This window comes from Cyprinus carpio, chromosome B8 (genome assembly GCF_018340385.1).
Source record: "Cyprinus carpio isolate SPL01 chromosome B8, ASM1834038v1, whole genome shotgun sequence".
Taxonomy (NCBI): Eukaryota; Metazoa; Chordata; class Actinopteri; order Cypriniformes; family Cyprinidae; genus Cyprinus; species Cyprinus carpio.
This window is the reverse complement of record NC_056604.1, coordinates 18,241,974-18,265,886: the sequence shown is the minus strand read 5'-3', so window position 1 is coordinate 18,265,886 and position 23,913 is coordinate 18,241,974. Positions and strand designations below refer to the sequence as shown.

The window sequence follows — 23,913 nt, the reverse complement described above, 5'->3', positions numbered from 1 at the left end:
GGGCAAAAAGTGTAGAGTTTAACTATTTCAGTTGAAAATGGACACCGCAAAACACATTCACCACACTTACCAATGTCTGGTTTTTCTTTAAACATTTTGTTTTTTATCCGGGTTCCAGAGGTCCAGACTCTTTAATAATCAGAAACATTTAATTTATGAAAACTACGAAAATCTGATCACAAAAACATTGGTCTATATTGTATAAACTGTGTGACAATCTTAACAAAGAGTGAAAAATAAACAATTTCAGGTAGTTTATTGTCAAAAAAAATATATGCCAGTGGATCTCAACCAGGGGGACCAGGGCTCTCTAGATTTGCCTAAAGGTGACTTTAAAATTTTCTTAAACATTTAAATGTAATTTTATTATTATTTTATTAATTTGGGGAAAATCACATTTTGTAAAGTGAGTTTTAAAGATGCTAATAACCTGGAAACAAATGTCATTGTAAATTAATAAAATAAAAAAAAACTAAATGCAGGTGTGGAGTACCTGATCCTGAGAACACACCACATTTAAATTGTGTCTTATTGTTGTATTAGATAGCCCCAGACCAAGGCAATTTTTTTTTTAAATTTGGAAGAGTTTTGTTTTCCTCTCAATTATATATTCAAATGAGAGTTTACATCTTGTCGGTTTAGTGTGACATCAGAGGCTAAGGGGGAGTTTGATAAAAAGGGGCACTTTTCACCCCACTTTCTGGCCTCTCTAAATATCTCAACCTAACCCACCCGCCTATATTCACATGTAATGGGACCTCAGTGTTCCCTGTTTTTCACTACATTTAGCAAAAAGGTAATTGTATTTCATACTGAAACTGCTATCATGGCATATCTCAAAAAAAAAATTAACGTTTTTAAAACAGCCACAAGTGGGACATATCAGAAATGAGACAAAGGCTTATCATTAAACTATTTGTATTGTTGTAGTTTTTTTTAAACTTTAAGTGTTCCATAAAATATTTACCACACAGTCCACTTTTTTTTACCAACTGCAGTTAATTGTCCACTGTTTCTGAAAGACTATTGCTAGTGGGAAAAATATGGGGGACTATGAACAGGGGGGAGACGCCAGATAAAGGTCCTTGTACGAATTGTCTGTAAAAATTTCAGTACACCTGCCAATGAATCTGAAAAAAAAAGAGAAAATTATTTTTCTATTTTGAAAATGTACTTTACTCCTGTGATGCCACAAGAAAAGCTGAATTTTCAGCATCATGTACTGCAGTCTTTTCAGTGTCCACATGATCCTTCCGAAATCACTCATCTAATATTGCTGTATTTGCATTTCTAATTATTTAACTGTTGAAAACAGTTGTGCTGCTGAATATTTTTATGGGGCAAAAAAACCCTGATTATATTTTTTTTTATTTTGAATGAATAGAAAAGTTCAAAAAGAACAGCAATTTATTTGCAAAATAGAAATCTTTATTAACATTATAAAATTGGTCTGTTTACTGTTAATTTTGAATCAATCTAATAGATGTTTCTGAATAAAACTAGCAAACAAAATCTTTACTGGCTAACAAAATTTTGAAGTTCCTAAACATGTCCAACCAAGCATTTGATCAATTATTGTGCATAGCGGGGGGGGAAACCTAATGTTAATATTTGAGTACTTGACATTGAGCAGTGTTGGTGATGCTCAACAAATACCATCTGAAAAACCCATTTTTTTTCTTTTTTTTTTTTTATTTTGTCTTGAATTATCAATCAGCACGGGAAAGCTTTCATGTTGTCAGTATGTGAGCCCATTCATAAATTTTAACAACTGATTTTAATTTAAAACACCTTACTGAGACAACATGTCTCAAATATTTGAGAAAAAAACAATACACTGACCACAGGAAGAGAGAGAAACACACCTATTGGACATGCATATACAAATCAAAAAAAATTATATATAGAACTGAAATTTTACACTATTTACATTTTTACAGTCATACCTTTTTCTTCCAAATAACACCCATAAGTTAATAATTCAATTTACATGCTGAAGTGCATAGTGTACCACATAACATTCAGCCCTCTGATTACAGGAAGCGGTCTACTGAAGCACCATTGTCCACAGAACAATGGGAATCATTAGCCATTCTTACAAAAACAACGTAACCACCAGGGAATAGTCACAACCAGTGTTAGTGGACTGAATGGACAGAGATTTTAATGGCCACAAAGAACTTGTGACGGGGGGTAGCGCTAGGGACTGACAGTATTTGGCTGGACACAGAAGCAGTTTCAAAATGTATTTTGCTAAAACCCTGTTTAGTATGGCTTGAATATAAGCTTGCTATCTGTAACGTCAGAGCGATAAAGGGGTGCATGTTCTAGATGTACACCCCAACTCTTGACTGGGCTGTGTGAATTATCCCAATAAGCTGCAGTGGAAGGCCATCCCAGCTCTAAAGTGGGCTGCAGGGGGCCAGGCACCATCCCTGCCCTCATTCACCGCCCCCCACTAACCAGTTACTACTGTTTCTTGAAGGGATGGGGGACTTTGCTTTTGACAATGACCCCTGGTTTGTTCAAGGGCCTCACCCCGATCCACTTTCCATTACGCTTGGACCGCTGCGGCTCCTCCATATGTGGCCCAGCCGGTATCGGCCTGGATCTGAAGGCAAGCAGATCCACTCTCAGCTTCTAACGACTTGTAGTGCTCTCAACCAGACTCTGTTGTGGACGAGGGAAAGAGAAAATATTCTAGGGACTGGTTTTTCAGAAGCTCAGTATTTTCTTGCGAGATCTGCAAAAAAAAAAAAAAAAAAAAGAAAAAAGAGAATAAAAAAAGGGTGTGCAGTTTCAACAAAATTCACACCCCGATGTAATATTCAACCAATATACTCTCTTCACTGTGGATCTCTGTCGTGACGTGTGTGACTCCTCCTAAATCTGACCTAGCTTGCCAAAGCGCAAAAAAAATAAGCAAAAAAAAAGGCAAGCAAGCGAAAGGTGGTGCTTTTGAAGCCTCGAAAAAAAACAACACAATCGGCGGACCAGGATGCAAGGCCCAGAGAAAAGACACAAAAAAAAAAAAAAATTAAAAAAAAAAAAAAAAAAAAAAAAAAAAAAAGCAGACAAGAAAAAAAAAAAACAGAAATCAAAGGGTGTAAGAAAAAAGCAAGCTACTCACACTTGGTGTCTAACTAAATAGAAAACTCAAAAAACACGTGGTGGCAAGATGCAGAAAACTGTATCTAACGCAAAAAAATGTCGTGCGTGACCGGTCGTGACTCTCTTGTTTTGTGGATAAAACTCCCCTGAATAAAAGCGGATGCTGCGCGCTCCGATTGGAATGTGAAAAAGACAAAAAGGCACGAGTCCAAAGCAAAAAAAAGCCACAGAGCACGGTGGAGAAAAGGGGACAACAAAAAACTTCAAAAAGGAGAACGGGGGAAGCGTCTAGAAAAAAAAAAAACCTCGGTGTGACCGAATACAAAAAAAGAAAAAAAGAAAAAAAAAGAAAAAAAAAATTGGATAGGGACTCCGCTTTCTCCAAAAAAGGAACGGGCTCTGTAAAAAAAAAACTTGGGAGAAATTTGTTGTAACAAACCATTTCGCAACACTTCCACAGCCAGGACTTTCATTATCAAGGATCTGGGTGTGTCTCACCTAGTAGGGGGGAACCCTCGTTTTTCTCCAGCGAGGGGCAGCAAAACCAGGTTGGATGTTGAGGTGGTTGGGGGTTTGAAAAGTGAAAATGAACTTCCTTTTTCTCCAAACGGTGTGCTGTCCACATCCTCTCCGAGCAGACAAAACTCAATGTTGTTAGTCTTGACAAGTAAGAAAAGGACACTTGATTAGGGATACTGCTGTCACATAAAATATACCTGCTGTAAAATTGTGAATTACCAGATTGATGATTTAGGTTTACACTGGGTTTTGTGCTTGTCTAGCTTTGCAAGTTAATTTTTGACAGAAATTTTCAAGTTGCAGTCTGTTGAAGTTCCTCTGTTTATTTAGCAAAAAGCTAAATTGTATTTTGAACAAAAAATGTATTTTGAACAAACACCCATAAAATTTTTAGGTATATTTGTGACGTTTTTGTATGCTACGTTTTTAATTACAGTACTTTTTTTTGTCGAAAACTCTCCCCATACTGAAAAAAGAAGGAAAAAAAAAAAAAAAAAAAAGGAAAAAAAGGCAACACCTCAACACTACTTTTGTTCGAACTTCGGAAGCATTACTAAATTTGAATAACGCTGATTTCATTTAGACCCTCAGTGCTCTTGGGCTGCTTTAAAGACTTAATTGCCCTAATTAAATTTTACGGTTTATTAGCAAAACGGCCGGTAAAACTGGTTGACCGCCAGTCTTGCAAGCCTTATGGGAACACCAGCATCACTTTTTCAACAAGGTGTCGGAACAGAGAGGTACGTACCCCAAACTCTTCTGCCTTGTATTCCCTTGACACTTCCACAATGGTAGCCCACTTGACAACAGCGATAAACCCGTCTGACGAATCTGAAGAGGGGTTGTTCTGGGAAAACAGCACGACGTGGACCATCACTCATCGTCGATAGTATCTTCACACGGTACAATCTGGCCCCAGTCAACCAAGTGGAGTGGTGCTGCTCCGTCCACGGGGCGCTCAGGAGGGCGCACTGGTCGTGCTCGGATCCTGGTTCGCGACGGCTCCGTCTCTGGACGTGTCCAATACGGATTTTACGCTCTCCTTGCAACGATGTCACCTTGCGAAGCTGTGAACGAAGCGATCGGCACTGTACTCCTATAGTAATAGTCACGAAAGCGAGGACCAGCAGTGAAACTCGTGCGCGCGTAACCGTGGCCATTTCAAATATCCATATATTGCGCTCCGGAGATGCTTGTCTCGGGATCTCCACTGTACGAATGAGGGGGTTGATCCTGCTTTGGACAATAAGCGCAGTTTTTCTTCCTGTGGAATTTGAATTCTGGCTTCTTTTGGACTCTCCTCCCCCTGGTTTTGTTTGGGACCCCTAAGCAGCCCCATTCGCACCCCCCATCGACCTTTTAAATGTGTCTGCACAATGAGGCGCCCAGAGCCCTGCCAGTCCAGGGCCATTCTTATTCTCACCCCTAATGACCATCATTAAAGAACATCTGCACCATCACCAATGAGGCTGCTCATTTGCACGGAGAAACAACTTGGACCAAGAAAAGCATAAAACTTTCCCAAACTGCCCTATCCTGACAATAGCTTCCACAACTAACAGAGAGGTAATCTGGGATATAGAAACCATTCACCTGGTAGCACATACTGGCCCTAAGCAGTATTTTGGATTCTTAAGCTACACTTTGCAATTCATACTTATACAAATGTATAAATTTAATTACATAGATAACCAACAATCAACTAAGTAGCTTTTCTCACAATTAACTTCACTTTTGAAGTTAATTTAGCCTGGTAGTTTCAGTGTGATTTTTACTGGATGAAGTCAGTTTTCCAATAATTTCACACAGGTCCTATCAGAGAAACCCAGGTGTAGCTCACATTTACTGTAACAAACACGACTGGTGGAATGTCTGACAACCAAAAAGTGTCTAAATGTATATATATTGAATGGGGATATCTATGTTTTATAATTTACGATCAAATTTGTGGTGAAATACTTTGTCTAAAAAGTGTGTAAAGATTTAAAGGGCTAGTTCACACCCAACAAATCTGTTATCATTTACTCACCCTCATGGTCGACCCAAACCCCAATGAGACTTTAGTTTTTTCTTCCAAAAAAAACAAATTAAGTAATTTTTAATAAAAACGTCAGATATTTCTGCCCCCTCTAAGAAAAGCCCATTACAAGCAAACAAAACTTTAAAAGCTTCAAAATAAGTTCATAAAGAGAGTGAGAATAATCAATATGAATTAAAAAAAAAGGTTTAATCCACTTCTTCTGAAGAGACATGATTGCTTTATATGATGAACGGATTTAATTTAGGCTTTATTCACATTTAAACGTTGATCAGCACACAGACGTACTTGTTTGATGCACAAGAACAAACATTAATAGTTCCTGTGTGTCAAGCACATACAATAAAATGTGTGAAAGCTTTGTGAGATTATTGAAAAAAAAAATCTTCATTTGTGTTCCCACGATAAAATAAAGTCTTAGGGGTTTAAAATGACCTGCATGAGGTGAGTGAATGGTTGCAGAATATTAATTTTTGGGTGAACTATCCTTTTAGGTATCCAAATACTTTTTCAGCCACTCTCTAAATATTTCTGCATGTGCAATTATCTGATATATCTAAAACCCTTCTAACAGAATAATCAAACAGGTTTACTAAAGGACATTTATTAACACGCAAAAGTACAAATTTGTTCCATTTAAAAAAGGTGGCAGTTTCAACAGCTATACACATCTACCTTTAACAGTAACACTGAATGGTCTCAGCCTCAGTTGTCTATTCCTCTGAAACAGCAAAGGGCTACAGCAGAATCCGTCTCGCAGGATGGAGACACTTCTTATATATTTTAGTATTACTTGGAATGACAGTATCAATTTCAGCCTCTACTTTTAATTACTAAATGAACGAACAGCAGCCTATTATATAAACAAAAAAGCCTTAATTACATTCTGGGTAGTACGAGAGACATATAAATATGGTGAATATCTATGAAATGAAAGAGATATAACAAGAATTAAAATCTTTTTACAAAAAAAGAGGCCCAGCTAAAGGAGGTTAACTCCATGTTTTAAGGAGCCGCAGACGGGCTTTTCTGGTAGTGAGAAGGCACTATCCTGAGGATCAGGACTTCCAGAGTTTCTGACAGGTGTTCCCTGCTGGAGAAAATATGTCTCCTGGGCCGTGGTACGGGTTCCATACACTGCCGAGCTAGCATTCCTGTAATTCAGGACATTTAACACAATGTGTTACATAAAATAACAAATGAAATGTGCTTCAATTATTTTAACACTTATGTTTGAACTGTTCACATGCAGAGATAATTTACAAATCAATCAAACAGGACATACATGTGAAATTTGCCAAAATACACATTAAATGATAAAAATGGCTGAACAGGCATTCACCCACACACTAACCTGACAATAGCCTCCTGTAGTGTGTCTAAGCGTGAGAAATGTGAATGGACCAGCTTAGTGGCCTTCACAAAGGCCTGATCCTGGGGTCCAACGGAGCGCCCACATGTACATTAGCTACACATCAAATTAAAAGTCCACAAAAACAAAAACTAATTTCAAGAATAATTAAATACACAATCATTTGTGCATGTTACTATTTTGACTGAATTGACTAAGATTTTATAATATTTATATGAAAACTGGACTTACTAGTCAGAGTGTTTTGAATGCAGTCATAGTGAGCAAAGGTGTAGGGCCCAGGTGGGCCTGGTGTCCCAGGTGAGGTATTTCTCAAGTGAGCCTCAAGCCCATTTAATGATGCCAAGCTGCTGTGATGCTGCAGTTGTAGTAGAGTATACTTTTATAACAGAAGAAACACTTCTTGGGTTTTTTAATTCTTCTAAACGAAAAGTTCACCCGAAAAATGAAAATTCTGTCATTAATTACTCACCTTCATGTCTTTCCAAACCCGTAAGACCTTCAGAAAATTCTGAATGAAGTCATTATTTTTGTTTTCTTTGTGCACAAAAAGTATTCTCGTAGATTTCATAACATTACGGTTGAACCACTGATGTCACATGGACTATTTAAACAATGTCTTTACTACATTTTTGGGCCTTGAACGTGGTAGTTGTGTTGCTGTCTACGCAGGGTCAGAAAGATCTCAAATTTAATCAAAAATATCTTAATTTGTGTACCAAAGATGAACAAAGGTCTTGTAGGTTTGGAACAACAAGAGTGAGTAATTAATGGGCAGAATTTTTGTCTCAAAGTTTCCATGTTCACCAAGGATGCATATTGCATCAAAAATACAGTTACATTTTGCTGAATAAAAGTATTAATTTCCTTTAAATAAAAAAATAACACTGAGCACAAACCTCAAAATATATATTGGGGGTTCACACACTCACACACATTAAAATTCATGCAATTAAAATAACATTTCACCTCAAAGAATGAAAACTTGCAGAATATTTACTGACCTTCAGACCATCCGAGATCCCTCTGCAGTGAATGGGTGCCATCAGAATGAGAGTCCAAACAGCTGATATAAAACATCAAAATAATCCACAAGTAATCCACGTCCACTTCCATATGACCAGTGGACGTTTTTCACTGGAGTTGTTGTTGTTATGGATTATGAATTTGGTATTTTGGCCAAAAGCGGTGGTTTAAAATGAACAAAGTCTTAATGATGGGTTTGTTTTGAGTCGTGAGGATTACTTGTGGATGTACTGTGATGTTTTTATTAGCTGTTTTGGACTCTCATTCTGACGGCACCCATTTACTGCAGAGGATCCAAGTGATGTAAGGCTAAAATTTCAATACAAATGTGAATACATTTTGCAAATACAATTTTTTTTGGAAGTGTTCCTTAAATATGGATGATATATTTTAAACAGACACATTTTTCTTACCACTTCCTCTCTGGCGGAATGGTCTGTGATGAACTCAGGCTCCACTAGCAGGGCCAACACCAAACCTTTGACTCTATGCTGGTATAATACCAATGGCACTAGAGAGGTGTCTTCAAGGGTCTCATGTGGCGAGGGGGTGTTTGTGGGTTCATTTTTCTCCTTGAGTTTCCTATTGATTTGCTTGCTCTTTGTTTTTGCCTCTTCCTCTGTTTTTTCTTTGTTTCCATTTTTATTGGTCACATGATTGTTAGCATCCAGTTTATTTTCTTCACTTTTAATCTGACTGTCAAGGTCAGAGTTTTTGTAGAGAGTTTTAGTGTGTTATTACCATTTTGGGGGGTGCGATTTTCTTCACTCTGAATGTCCTGATCTGAATTTTAAAACCGTTGCTTTTTGGGTTTCTGACCCCGAGTTTGCATCTATATCCTGCTTTATGTTCAGGCCTGCCAAGTGTTTCTTCCACCGCACACAAGTTAGGTCCCGTTAGAAGTGCTGTGGACATGTGAGTCAGGAGTGAAATACTCTGATTGGTTCATGAGATTGGAATGAATGGGAGTGTTAACCCGTGAGGGAGAAGGGCTGAAACACAGTTCATCAGAGAGTGAGGAGCGAGGAGAAGATGGCACTGTCTATGTCTGATATGATGGTGGGGGACAATGTGTGGGGTCTAAGCTTGAAGAGTCAGTATCTTTGGTTGTGGTGTAAGGTGAGGTGCGAGAGGAGGGACCTGCTGGGTTGGCAGGGAGGTTGATTGCAGTGAGACCTAAGAATGAGAATATATAAGTACCAATGAATATGTAAAAGGTTTGGAGTCAGTAAGATTTTGTTAAAAATAAATCAATCCATTTATTCAGCAAGAACACGTTGAATTGATCAAAAGTGACAGCAAAGACATTTGTAATGTTACAAATGATCATTAAAGAATCCTAAAAAATGTGTCAGTTTTCATAAAAATTATTAAGCAGCATTATTGTTTTCAACACTGATAATAATAATAAATGTTTCCTGAGCATGAAGTTAGCATATTAGAATGATTTCTGAAGGATCATGTGACACTGAAGACTGGAGTAATGATGCTGAAAATTCATCTTTGCCATCACAGGAATAAATTACATTTTTAAATATAATAGAAATAGTCCTTTTAAACTGTGATAATATTTATTTCACAATATTACAGTTTTTACTGTATTATTATAAAATAAATGCAGCCTTAGGGAATATAATTAATTCTTTTAAAAACATTTAAAAAATCTTACCATTCCCAAACTTTTAAACAGAATGTATGTAAATATGTAAATATAGTATAATATAGTATGTAAATATATCTACAAAATGCAAATATGTATTAAAGGGATAGTTCACACCAAAGTAAAAAAAAAATCTGTCTTTAATTACTCTCCCTAATGTCGTTCCAAACCCATAAGACCTTTGTTCATCTTCAGAACACAAATGAAGATTTTTTTGATAAAAACTGAGATCTTTCTGACTCTGCATAGACAGCAAAAAGATCTTAATTTGGCTTTGGAACGACATGAGGGTGAGTAATTGATGGCAGAATACGCTTCTTGATTTGTACCTGCATGCTCTATCCACTGGGGGGCAGCGGAGCATGTGCAGTTCAGTGGGCATCAGGAACACCTGTGTGGTAGTCCTGTGGAAAGAGAACGGTGAGCCCACCAATGAGCTCAGGCCATTGGCCGTCACCTGAAAATCCTGTAATGAGAAATAAGAAAAATACACAAGGATGTGTTCAGTATCAGGAATCACCATCTGGAGTCACCATGAGCTTGATTGTACCTGGCTGTATGTTTGCGTCTCATACACACATTAACTTTAATTTTAGGGGAGGGGGGATTTTGGTTATTAACAACCTATACAACAGAGAAATGTCCATCTAAATTGCTTTAGCCAATTACAGATACATGTTTAATATTTGGAATAAATATGATTATGAATTATCATAAACAGATTTTCTTCTGCAGTGAAAGCTCACCTGCCCCTGTAGAGGATACAGCCTGCCAAGACCAGAGGACATCGCTGACATGCCTGAAGAATGAGAGCAGCCTTCAGCAGCAGCAGAGGATCAATCTGATGCGGTGAGTGAGGAGAGAAGTGACCATTCACAAACAGGCTATTCACAATTAACATAAGGACAGGTTCCTTTGCTCAGGGCTTGCTATTGCAGGACTGACTGAATTAATTTGAATGTCTTGTGGCACACTGTTAATGTAATGAGCCAAGTAAGTTTAACATCTCTTTAGAATAATTCCACTCATACTTACATGCGTGGAGTCAATGGTCCTCAAGCAGCTGAAGATGTGGTGCAGCTCAGTGGAGCCGCCCTGCAGGTGACAGAGATATCTAGCCCATCGTAGAGCCAACTCCTGTTTACTGTACAACTGTGTTAAGTGCAGTAAAACACAACATATATGTGGAATTGGTCTGAATATGGTATTAACATTTAATAGATATTGTTCAACTTCAAAAGTTAGAGGTCTGTAAGACTTTTTATTGTTGAATGAAGCAAGGTTATTACATCTGACAAAGAAAAACCATAAAACATTTCCGTTTTAAACTTTAATTGAAAATTTAAAAAATCTTAATCTTATTTTAAGATAGCTGCCAACGTAATATTTCTCATTTTTTCGTTTACCATTAATTAGTAAAATAGATAAAAACAAAATAAACTTGCAAAAAAAAAGAAACTTATTATTAAAAAAATCATAAAACTTATTAAAAATCAATATGTACATATTTTTATTGCAATTTGAAATATCTCTTTTCTATTTTAAAGATGACAAAGCTGAATTTTCAGCATCAGCATCATCCAGTCATCTGTGTCACATGATCTATCAGAAATCATTCTAATATACTAAATTGGTGATCAAGAAACATATTTGATTAAATATTTCTGTAGGGCCCATGATACATTTTTTTGTCAAGACTCTTTGATGAATTTAGTTTTCCAAAAGAACAGCATTTATTTAAAATCTTTTTGAAACATAACATATAAAAAAATTATTATTATTTTTTTTTTTTGTAGCATCCTTGCTGAATAAAAGTGTTATTATTTATTTAAAAAAAAAAAACGGAACGCTGTCGACTGTGATGTTGCACCTGGTAGCTCTGACGCACTGGCCCATTGTAGAAACAGAAGAGGGCAATCAGCTGATCAAGTAAGTCACACACACTCACATCAGGAATGTCAACCACACAGCTTAATGCCTGGAACCCAGAGAAAGATCCCATTCAAAAGAGTTGTAAAACCACCATAAAAGCACACAGAAATCTTGCTTTCAGTCAAACCAAGTTTGCATCGCTCTGTTCCAAAACCTTGGCTTTATTTAAGTCAGGAGGTACTAGGCACCAAGACATTAGGTTTTGTAATGTCATTACCCAAAGACAAAATATTCTCTTACCAAAGAAATTTATCCTTCATGCGGACTGCATATTTGCTTTTGCGCAGGTGAAGCAGACGTACAGGAGATGAGGACAGCTCAGATACACAACGACACACACCGGCCAGCTGGCCACAAAGCAGCTCTTGTTGGTCTATTGGTGTCTGCAACAGTACAAACACAGTCATGCTCATATATATGATGTATTATGAAGGTCGTTTTTTAAAAACAGTTGTGTTATAATAGTGTTTTGGAAGGTGCAGTTGCTTCTTCATGCTTTAAACTAAATCTAATTAATTTTCTTTACTTATTGTGTGAAGTAGTAAATCCCATCTCTAGTCAGGTCAACCTCCTCTTGCACCTTTGAACTATCGTACAGGAAGAAGAAGCTGCTTTTGGAAATATGATGAAACACATAAGATGTACAGTTAGCCGTTAAGCCAAACCTCTTGCCTTCCAGTATTACTATTAAAATTGAGGAAACTGATACAGAAGTGTTTTCCATTGATGTTAAGCATGATAGTATCTCTAAGCATGTATAATGCACTGGACAATGAGCACTCTGTTCTTCATGACTGCACTTATGGGTCACACTGTAAGGCATGCCTTTGTAAAGGGCATCTTAGGAAACGGCAAGCATGTTGTACAAGGCCACCACATATCACTGACTGTAAAGGTTTACTTTACACACTGAATATTATTCTTACCGTCTAGAATCAGTCAAAGTTGCTGTCTCAGCCATTGATAGTCTGTTGAAACAGAAGCAATCTGGTTAAAAGAATTGTTCACACAAAAATGAAAATGAACTCAGCTTCTGGCCATCCAAGATGTGGTTAAGATTGTTTCATCTGAACAGATTTGGAGAAATTTAGCATTTCATCACTTGGATCCTTTGCAGTGAATGGGTGCCATCAAAATGAGAGTCCAAACCACTGATAAAAACATAATAATAATCCATAAAAAATTCACACAACTCCAGTCCATTAGTCAACAATGAAAAGCTGGGTGTTCGCAATAAAAAAATAAATCATTAAGGTGTCTTGACATTAAACTGTTGCTTCCAGCTAAAATACAATTCCTCTATCCATAACATTGCGTTCTTCAGTGAAAAAGTAATCTTGTCTGAATTAGGAGAGAAATAAGCATAGATGTTTGCCATTTACAAGCGCTAACAGTCTAAAACGGTTCTAAACAAATATATCAGTGGATTTTGTTGTGAGAGGACAACATAGGATGGACTTTGTCAGTGGAGGAAGTGTTATTTTGGATTATGGACTTTTTTTGGCCAGAAGTGACATTTTAGAGATATTTAATTGTCTTATAATTATGCCTTATAATTAATATAACACCATAAAAAGATTAAAATTGTGTCATTAATTACTCAACCTCATGCCATTACAAACCCATAAGGCATTTGTTTGTCTTTGGAACACAATTGAAGATACTGAAGATGAAATCCGAGAGCTCTCTGACCCTCCATAGATAGGGTCCTACTATATTCAAGGTCCAGAAAGGTACCAAGAGAACATCAACAAAGCAGTCCATTTGAAGCTACATGAATAATTTTTGTTGCACAAAAAAACTAAAATAATGACTTTATTCAACAGTTCTTCTCCTCCGCATCACCCTTGCGCCATTTTGTAGAATATCACAGATGTCAGAGAGCTCTTGGATTTCATCAAAAATATCTTAATTTGTGTTCCGAAGATGAATGTAGTAAACACATTGTTAAAGTAGTCCATGTGACAGCAGTGGTTCCACAGTAATTTTACAAAGCTACAAGAATACTTTTTTGTGCACAAAGAAAACAAAAATATGGCATGGTACTCTCATGAATGGCAGCAGACGGTGACAAATTGTTGAGTAAAGGAATTATTTTTGTTTCTTTGTGCATAAAAAGTATTTCTTGTAGCTTCATAAAATTACGGTTGAACCACTGATGTCATATGGACTTGGCTTTTAATGATGTCCTTACTACTTTTCTGGGCCTTGAACATGTCAGTTGTGTTGCTGTCTATGCAGGTCAGAAATTTCTTAGATTTCATCATTACGTAATTTGTGTTCCGAAGATGAATGAAGGTCTTATGGGTTTGGAACAACATGAGGGAAAGAGGAAACAGGGTGATCAAGTAATGTAATGCTAAATTTATCCACTTCTGTGGATCTTGGTTGGCCTGCGGGTGCGTAAATTTTCATTTTTGATTTAATCCCTTCAACCACAAAATACGGTTAACTATGCTCGTAATGTATTGGGAAAGTAATACAAACAGAAAAACCAAAGCACTGCATGTAAACCGGTCCAGCAGTCTGAGACCACATTGAAAAATTTAAACCTGGGAATAAAAAGGTCAAGATATATTCATTATAATACAATTTGTCCCGGTTACTAATAAAATTTAAATATATATGATTTTTTGACACTGTTGATGTTGCTGTAACGGCATTACACAAAAAGGTCACATGTTCTTGATTTCTTGGAAATGCACACGTTCTTCAACCCTAGGTGTAAATACAGTAAAATACTTTATATAAAACTTTTATTGTTGCACTCATCAAGAGTAACCAATAAATGTGAAATTTAAACTTTTAAATACTTTAAGAAATACTTTTGTTTTGACAAGATACTTTTTCAAAGTAAATCATTTGGATCATTCTCAAATCATGCTGGATAACGCTAGCGAGGTTCATTCAGCTGCTGTCAAGATGAACACGCCATATAAATAAATAAAAATGTGATGCTGATTATCCGTTTTAATGGGAAATTAGTATTAACTTATTAAGAGACTCGACATTAACAGCAGTAGCTTGTGTTTGTTTATATCCATGTTAGACAACATTTGCGCTTGGTTGAACACGCAGATGCGGAGACAAACAAGTCTTCCATGTTTCGTGTCTGTGCAACAAGAACCGACACAGGTATCATTTTCACTCACCGTCAGTGGGTTGAATGAAGTTTACATAAACTTTACGCATGTGTTCCAACTTCAGCTGCGTCACTAATTCCCACTCGCCTAAACATTCATTTTCGTTTAGAGAATACTGTTTAAAAAATTTACGAGTAACCAAATGGCAGTAATATATTCAGTATAAACGGAAACTGATAATATCTCATCATGATGCCATTAAATTTCGTTTTTGAGAAGGAATGTGTCACAAGAGTAAAGTCATGTGAGAGTGTCTTGATAGTACGGCGAGCCTGGAGGAACAAACTGCATTTCGTTATCCATTTTAGCCTTGCGTTTATAAGGGAGCTATATATATAATTTTTATATGTATATATTAATATTTACATATTTTAAGTCACATGCAACTATGAATAGAATACACAGACTCCACTAAACCGTTAGCAGTTTTTAAAAATGTGTTGCTTTAATGCATTTCTCTTCTATACTCCTAATGCAGCATTTAAACTCAGGCAAAACACAATGTATCCCAGGATCTGACAACTTCAATCACTCCCTTCAAAAAAATGAGACTTCTGATATGGTTTATAAATTTAACTAATAGATTTCTTTTTATTTCAGTTTAAGCAGTCAAGGTGATACAATGGTCCTTAAGTAAATGTAACTCTTTCCATAAGGTACTTCCACTAGGTGTGGAGAGCACAGAGGTAAGATCAACATGTTGATGTTATGTAAACTGAAAAAAACTGAGGAGTGGTCCAGAGAAATGAGAGGAAGAGACAGAGGGCCTTCTGGTCCCTGTAGGGGAGTTCTGATAGAGCTCCAGACAGCTTTCAATGATCATGCTGCTCGTAGCCATCAGGGAGGGCGTTGACGTGGGGGTTGTGGAAGAGCGTCTTGGAGCCGTCACCCCATGGGAAACGCTGATGTACGCGTGGGGAAGAGAGAAAAGAGATTGTTGTTTTAACAACAGAAGCATATGTATTTTTCAATTATTACACAGAAATGTTCACAAAAGTCTGTCATTTTTCATACATTCAAAAGTTTTGGTAAAATATGTAAATATGTATTTTTTTATTATTTGTATCAGCCATGTGATCAGTTTTCTGTATGCAAACTGACTTCAAAATAATGACAAATATTTTAATATATATATTTATTGCTGTAACACTATCGTATTGTAAAATTAAAAGATTTAAAATTAAAAATTAAAAGAGTTTTTAATAATAAGTTTCATTGACTGATTCATAAATGTTTTACAATTTTGGGAAGATGGTTTATGCATGTTATAAGTGAGTAAATTGATTATTGTTTTGCAGAAAAATATCCTCTGATTTATGCAATTAATGTGGGTCATACAGTACTTCAAGTCACGAAATATGAACATTAAGAAAAATCACATCCCTGTAAGCATTGTTAAATGTGCATATACATGAAACAATTACAATGATAAATAGCAACAGTGGAAATCATGTATTCTTACATGCTACCATTTTACCGTATTTTATTTCTTATGTTAAATATTTTGAATCTGCATTAATGGCTACAATATAACTATACTATATCAGTATATACAATTTAAGCACAATTAGGTTATAAAGATGTTACAATGTCATAAAAATTTTTTCCTGTCATTTGAATCCTCAGCAAATGTATTTTAATATAATACATACTGTATATGCATGTAAAAATGTTGTTATAATCTTATCACCCCACCCCAAACCACGATAATCATTGAAGTACTGTTATATCGAGTGAGTAATATCTAGAACATTAAAGTTCTAAAATATTTTTCTAGCAATATCTCAACATTACCAGAAACATTCACATTTCTATGTACTGATATATGCAGTGCATATGGTTATAGTGTGTGAGGTCACAGCCTCATTCCTGGAGGCCCTCTAAGGTCTCAGTTACAGTACATGCAGATCTTAAATGTCAGATAAACCAGCAATTCTTACATTGATTTTATTTGGGAGAGAGGGGTAGAGATTAATCATGTTTCTTGGCTTTCAAATGTGATGCTCAGCTTTAGCTGACAAAACCCTCATTTCAGCCCATTGATCTTGAATGACATTGATCTTTAAGACCAATGACTGTGTTTACAGTGTTACAAAAGTACTAAAACAAAACCCCACAAGTAAAGCACACATTTAAAATTCAATGCAAACCTGACTCAAAAGTGCATATGACCAGACTCCACTGAACCGTCACACGTTCTTTTCATTAAAAAATAAATAAATAAATAAACAATCTCCCACCAGACTCATCCTGTAGGCTCTTTAAAGGTGTTTTTAGTGTAAAGAGGGTGTTTTCACCTTGCTGCGGATGCGCAGGTGGCTGTAGGGGATGAACTCCGGCTGCTCGTGCTGGTGTTGCTGAGACCTGAGGTACATGTTCAGCATGCACACCGCGACGCCGGGCAGCGCCACCACAAACGACAGGATCTTCCAGGTCTTGGCTGCATTAACATGTATCAGCAAGAGACACATTATAAACAAATTTACTTGACACGTGTGGACATTTCCATAATAGCGAAGTCACATTAACCGGTCCACTTGCTAGTCGTTTAGTTAATTCAACTATGTAGTTCTCAAAAGACAATTAACTTCATGTTCGCTAACTTACTAACGTTACACAAAAGCCTGAACCAACTGGCATTCTGCAACTTATGTCAACGACAGAACGACATTAGTCAGCCATTCGCGTCACTTCCACAAGGTCAAGACGTAGAGCCGCGGCTGTTCGTAACGGTTGGTCTTTTTTATTAAGGCGTCTGTTTTAGGTTATTCAGAGTTGGTTACTGACCTGCTTGTTCGCCGTGAGCCGCTGCAGCCGAGAGCTGACGGGTTTGGGTCAGCGCAGCGGACTTCAGGAGCTTCTGGGATAGACGTCCGATCGCGGCCATTTTTGCGGAGCCTGGAACAACAGCGGCGGAAGAAGCTCTGAAGCGGCTGCTGGTGCTGGAGATTGACGCGCGCGCCATCTAGTGACGGGAAGGTCCAACAACGGCTCTATCAGACGAGTGTTGGGGATTTTGATTTATGAGTGACTCAAATCTTCCGTATCCATTCACTCAAAAGATTCATCAGGATCACCAGGTTACTTCTTTTTTTTTGTTCTGAGTTAATGATTAATGCCAAAAATGATTTTTGGGAAGACGTCAGAAGAACCATGAATACTATTGTATGCTACCTGTGAACCTGTCACTCATTTATGTTAGTAAATGCTGTAGCAATCAGAGGGCACTGTAAAGATAAAAACAAGACATGAATTGTAATGCAGCATAAAGGAATCCACAGGAAAAACATGCTAATTTTTGACTTTTTAATAAAAGTTCAATTATTTATTAAAAATCATATTTTTGGCGAACTATTATAACTATAATAACTAATAGTAATTATTATTTCCTAGAAATTTTACAGCTAATAGGCTAATTACTACTGTATGTTTGTGAATATAAAATATGCCTTTCATAACATGGTAAGGTTAGTTCAGGATGTAAAATGTCATCTGTTGTAACTCCAAAAAATTTATAATTTATGCATTCTTTTTTAAAAAGCATTAGAATACATTTAACATACATATCAATAAATAGTCTACATATATTCAAAGTGTACAAAAACTTTTTTTTTTTTCATTTCATTTAATATCTATGGCTTTAACAATGCAGCTCAAACTCATAAATAAATAAAAGATATTTCTAATGTGATTACAGAAACTAAAGTACAGTACCCATCGGATAATGTTCTAGGAGGGGATTGGAATATGGTTCCAGATGAGTGAAAGGACAGATGGCCTCCCAGACTTAACAAGCAGCGGCTTAATGTAACCATTTGAATGTTTGAAGACACAAAATAATTTGAATGACATTTGAAGATATTTAAATCCTGAAGTTGAATGTTTTTCCTGGTTTAAACCTAACGGGGAGAGCAAGAAATGATTGTTTTATTAAAATATGCTTCTCAATCCTCATTTCCATGTTGCACACGGAAAAGTAAAAATAAATAAATAAATAAATAAATAAATCTGGAAATAAATACACCCGTGAATAAATTAAAACATGAATAAAAACATTTAAAAATAAATAAAATATAAAAATGAATGAAAGTATAAGTAAATAAAAGTTAAAAAGAATAAAAATAAATGTAAAATAAATACATAAAGGAAAAAAAGTCATTTAAAATATAAATTCAGGATTCAGTTTTATTACAAATGAACTATTTATTTATTTTCCTTTTATTACATTTATTTATTTATCTATTCATTTACTTATTTTTAATTTCTGCAGGTTTAGTCCTCCATACATACGAACTAGAATTTGCATTCCCTTATATAATTCATAATTTCTCAAGAGAGCAAAAGAATAGCACGTATTGTTTCAATTAGCTGTACATATGAATCATCAGTCACTGTTCAGTGTAAATGCAAGTCTTTATAGTTCATTAAATGAAACAATATATTAGGCCCATACGAGATTTCCTTTGGAACACTTCATTTGTCAAGCTGCTGCTGCATTTATTTTAGATTAGAACTGACATGTGTAACTTTAAAAAGCCAACAGGCATGCGAAGAGCTCGTGCACAGTTGTTTTTCTGACTTACCACTAAGATATATATATTTTATAGCTACTTTGTCATGGATTTCTGGCAACTGTGATGTTCTTGGCAGAAAACCCAGAGCTTTGGTTTGGCTGGGTGGAGAGGACCAGCCCCTCTGGCGTCATCCTGCCATTCCACACAGTCTTCACTTTCTTTGTTGTGCCATGGAAAACTCTATGTGTTGCAAGGAAACAAGCTGATCAGTAAGTTGAAGTTTTCTTAAAGATTATTTACGCTTTGAAGATTAAACAACTAGAATTCAGAGTGGTTTCTTATTGTTTATGTGTGTATGCTCATAACAGTAGGCTATTGCATCTTTTGCATTGAAAATAACAGACTTATTGCGATGTATTTGAACCTCTAGTAGCCTATTTCAGAGAACTTTGTAAAAGTGGCATTGTCTCATGCATTTTCAGATTCCCTTTTTTTGTCATTAAAATCAGGCTATAGGCTGACCTCAAGGAATGCAGTCCAACAAACTCTCAGATGATGTGGAGGGAAATCCTGACAGGGTGGATCCCTTCTACCAGCAAGGCAAGTAAAGTAGTATCATTTTAGCTTATTATAGCAGAGACAGTGGCTATGGGTGTTGGCTGCTCATACACTGGTTAGAAGCTTCAAGTCCAGGTAGGAGTTATCTATGAACTGAAAAAGACTCCTATCTGCTCCTATCAATTTATAATCCATTTATTAATTGTATAACATATTGCTTTAAATAAAAATGTGAGCTAAATGACAAGTAAAGCATAGTGGTATATGGTACATAAGCTCATCTAATGGTGTTTGCTTTTGATATGTCTGATTGAAATTTTGCTATAAACTATTGACATTTGTTTATTCACTGTAATATTCAGGCAAAGTGGCTTGTATCATGTTCACGGTTCTCCTCCTGCTTTCATTCTTGGTAATAGGAATCGTAACAGGTCTCAACTGTAAGTCAGATTTATAATGTCCCTCAGCAACATTTTATGGGTTAATCATTGTGTAACTGCTTTGTTTTAATTGAACATTCTCTAGTCAAGAAGAATTCACAAGAGGATCAGACCAGAGGTCTTCTTTCTGATGATATTACACCCATCCCATTCCAGTACAAAGGTGACAGAGGTAAGATATGTAAAAAAAAAAAAAAAAAAAAAGATTTAAAATGATTATAATTGGCATATTATAATTATAAATGATTTTTACATTGGTAAGGAAGTTGTGTCTATAATAGTGCATTTTGTTTTCTTAAATACAGGGCCCTGCTCAGATGGTTGGGTTTTATATAGGAACACCTGTTATTTGATAATGAATGTTTATGGGACATGGGAATTATCAAAGTCTTTATGCAACGACTTTGGGGCGCACTTGATGGTTGTGAACAATGAGGAAGAGCTGGTAAGAATTATTGAGTTTATAATTTCATCTTCATTTACATTTCTGTTCAAAAGTTCTGTGTCAGTACGTTTTTTTTTTTGTTTTGTTTTTTTTTAAGAAATTAATACTTTTATTGTTCAAAAGTGACAGTAAAGACATTTTTAAAGGATTTCTATTTCTAATAAATGTTGTTTATTTCAACAATTTATGAATCCTGAAAAAAATGTACAACAGTTTCCTCAAAAATATTAAGCAGCACAACTTGATGCTGAAAATTCAGCTTTGCCATCACAAGAATATATATATTAAAATATATTAAAAGAGAAAGCACTTATCTTAAATTGTAATAATATTTATTTCTGTTTGTACTGTATTCTTGATTAAATAAATACAGACTTGATGAAGCATATTTTGCCTCTTTATTTCAGGAGTTCATTTCAAGAGTGGTTCAGAAGAGGACTGACTATTGGATTGGTCTCAAGAGGGACAAAATTGGCCAGTGGTCCTGGGTTAATGGAGATAATTATCATTCAAATCCACAGTAAGAAATCATTGGCGTACATTATAAGCATGTGTTTTAGGCTGTCTGTAATTGTTTTTAAAAGTTATGCAAAACAGAAGTGATACTGTACAGCATATCAACCAGATCAGTACTTTTCCTTCTGAATTCATTGTGTTTTGTGTTCTTTTCAGGTTCTGGGATGAAAATCAACCTGCTTATTGGGGTATGGAGTCCTGCTCTTACTTAAAAGGATCTGACACAGTGCATCGAAAGCTGATGCATGATGCTGACTGTCACAGACAACTGTATCACATTTGTGAACGCAAACTAGAGAAAGGCATGCGGTAGGAAACTTCGCCATCATGTCAACTGCATTAGACTCTCCTAAAACCCAGCTCTGGACATGCTCCTTCTGAAATTGTTAGCTGTTTGTAAATGTCCTCTTTTTGTTTGTAAACTGTACTTGCCTGACTGATGCACATTTAATGTACTTTTGCTTTTCATAAGTCACTTTTTATAGTGTTCCAGTGTACAGTCCTGTTAAATGAACACATCCAGTTAATTAAAATGTTCACTAAAATGAATAATTTGTTCAATTAATTTTTGGCCCAATTTAATTGAAGAGGTCAATTAATAATCATAATTATCCTAATTATTATGCAGTCATAATTAGTTATGTAATTAATTGAAATCCAGGGTTTAGCAAGTAAAGAGAGTCTTCTTAATGAGACGTTAGGGAGTGCCCTAAACCTTTATTGAGTTTCAGTTCATTCACAGTTTTTACTAGGATATTGCTTGTGTTCTGGGTTGTAATCCGCTTTTGGAAAGCATTCGGCTGCTTTTCTGTCACATTCACAGATGAACTCTTTATGTATAAACTATGCACTAAACTTCTCAGCCTGAGAAGGCTAAAGTTTGACTGACAAAACTGATTCAAATGAATAATTCAGTGTCTCTGTAACTGCCTCAGCGCTCGGTAGTCTAGAGTCGCCAGTACTGTTGTGAACAGTGATTGTTTATCAGTGCTTCATACTGATTAGCAGTCTAATGGTGCAATGAAATCTAAATGTTATGTAAACAACTGTATTTCTTAATCAACAACTGTTCTGTTACCAAACTGTCTAAAAAAGACAAAATGCTTTTAAATTTTAGGCTTTCCCCCACAAAGCTATCATTTTGCTTCAGAAGATTTGGAACATAGTACGTATGGACCACTTTTAATTTATAATTATGATTTTGTGCATCCTTTTTGAAACTTGACATCTTACGGTATGTCATTATATGGAAAGAGTGGCCAGGATATTTTTAAATAAATTCACTTTTCAAAAATTATTTTCCACAGTAGTCAGATAGTCATACAGTTCAATGGCATATGGGTTTAAAATGGCACTGAGGGTGACAGAATAATGAATGATGACATAATTAAAATTTTGGGGCAACTGTCCCTTTAAATTGGCCAATTTGTGTCTGACACAATTCAGAATGCAAACTTCACTATTCAACAGAAGCAGCATATACTATATGTTTATGAGCAAAATTAAACTCATAAAATCCTTAATTCAACAACTGCCTTATAAAATATTTATGATAGGTGTATAGAAATTTCATATGGTTTGTTTCTGCTTCATCCAGTGGTAAGCATTTAACAGGGCCATTTGCAACTCAACCGGTCTAACCAATTAGGTTTAAAAATTACTATATACTTTTAAGTATATATTTTTTACATTTGGCATTCATTTACACAGTTTAGGAAAAATATATAGTTTTTAAAATAACTTCAATTTAATGTAGGAAAATTATATTAAAGTTTAAGACAAGACAACAACAACAATAAGAAACGTGTTGCAACACTCTCTGCACTTCACAAAACTAATTTCGCTCTACAGTCTTTTCATATGCATTATTAGGGGGTAAATGATTACAGATTTATATTTTTATTTTTTGGTGGAATATCCTTTATAGCATTCCCAGAAAATATTTTATCTAATAATCATACAACAAAACCAGTAGTTAGTTAATAATTCAATGATCGCACTTACTAATAAATAGTTTGTTAAAATTTGTTTCACAAATTACATTCAATATTTCTATACGTTAAATATTGGCTTTGCCTACATAATAAAATAGAATTAATTAAAACAATAAGCTGGAGCTTAATTGTGGAACATATCTGAAGTGTACTCACATGGGCAGAATCACACTCAGGATCATAACAGACTAGATGAAAAGGTGTTGATTTATAGGTCTATAACTTATTTATATGACCTTGCTGGGTGGAGCACATTGAAAAGTGTGAATTATACACGTAAGATATGTTAATATATGTGCACACACACATAAGAAGTGCCCAAATGTACAGTTGCTGAGATTGTTACAGTTTTGTGCAAGTTGAGTGTGTTTATGTACACGTGTCTGTGTCTGTGTGTGTGTGGGTGTGTGTGTGTGCTTTGATCTTTGGGAATGTCAGCATATGTTTGGCATTTGCACATCTGGTATAAGAAGAATTCAGTTTTCTCAAAAAAAAAAAAAAAAGTTCCATAAGGCTTGGAAAAAGTTGCAAAACACTTGAGTACATGCTAAACAGCCATAAGCACACAAAAGTTTTTTTTTTTTTTTTTTTTTTTTTTAAGTGACCAAAATGACAATAAATAACACAATTATGCTCAGTGCATAC

General features: G+C 35.7%; 2 protein-coding genes, 1 long non-coding RNA gene and 1 pseudogene across 6 annotated transcripts; 1 reads left to right on the top strand and 3 right to left on the bottom strand.

Moving 5' to 3' along the window:
- Positions 1 to 6,682: 6,682 nt before the first annotated feature.
- LOC122138131 lies at positions 6,683 to 10,291 on the bottom strand (annotated as a pseudogene).
- A 185-nt stretch (positions 10,292 to 10,476) lies between these two features.
- LOC122138137 lies at positions 10,477 to 11,883 on the bottom strand. Its single transcript, XR_006155340.1, has 3 exons — positions 11,597 to 11,883; positions 10,762 to 10,878; positions 10,477 to 10,567 (listed from the first exon to the last, which is right to left on the bottom strand). It is a non-coding gene; the product is annotated as an uncharacterized LOC122138137 (long non-coding RNA).
- A 3,485-nt stretch (positions 11,884 to 15,368) lies between these two features.
- Positions 15,369 to 17,781, bottom strand: LOC109109889 (cytochrome c oxidase subunit 6A, mitochondrial-like). Its single transcript, XM_019122895.2, has 3 exons — positions 17,589 to 17,781; positions 17,099 to 17,241; positions 15,369 to 15,703 (listed from the first exon to the last, which is right to left on the bottom strand). Exons 1-3 carry the CDS (start codon positions 17,764 to 17,766, stop codon positions 15,614 to 15,616), a joined length of 411 nt encoding a protein of 136 aa, XP_018978440.1. The 5' UTR covers positions 17,767 to 17,781; the 3' UTR covers positions 15,369 to 15,613.
- LOC109109888 (C-type lectin domain family 4 member E-like) lies at positions 17,777 to 21,823 on the top strand. Of its 4 annotated transcripts, none has more exons than XM_042729024.1 (8): positions 17,777 to 17,881; positions 19,452 to 19,584; positions 19,825 to 19,915; positions 20,293 to 20,313; positions 20,399 to 20,485; positions 20,619 to 20,758; positions 21,166 to 21,278; positions 21,431 to 21,823. In XM_042729024.1, exons 3-8 carry the CDS (start codon positions 19,846 to 19,848, stop codon positions 21,585 to 21,587), a joined length of 588 nt encoding a protein of 195 aa, XP_042584958.1. In that variant the 5' UTR covers positions 17,777 to 17,881; positions 19,452 to 19,584; positions 19,825 to 19,845; the 3' UTR covers positions 21,588 to 21,823. The 4 variants fall into 4 exon arrangements, with proteins under 4 accessions (XP_042584958.1, XP_018978437.1, XP_042584957.1 ...); XM_019122892.2 differs by having other exon boundaries at positions 17,863 to 17,881; positions 20,236 to 20,313; XM_042729023.1 differs by lacking the exon at positions 17,777 to 17,881 and having other exon boundaries at positions 19,434 to 19,584; positions 20,236 to 20,313.
- The last annotated feature ends 2,090 nt before the right edge of the window (positions 21,824 to 23,913 follow it).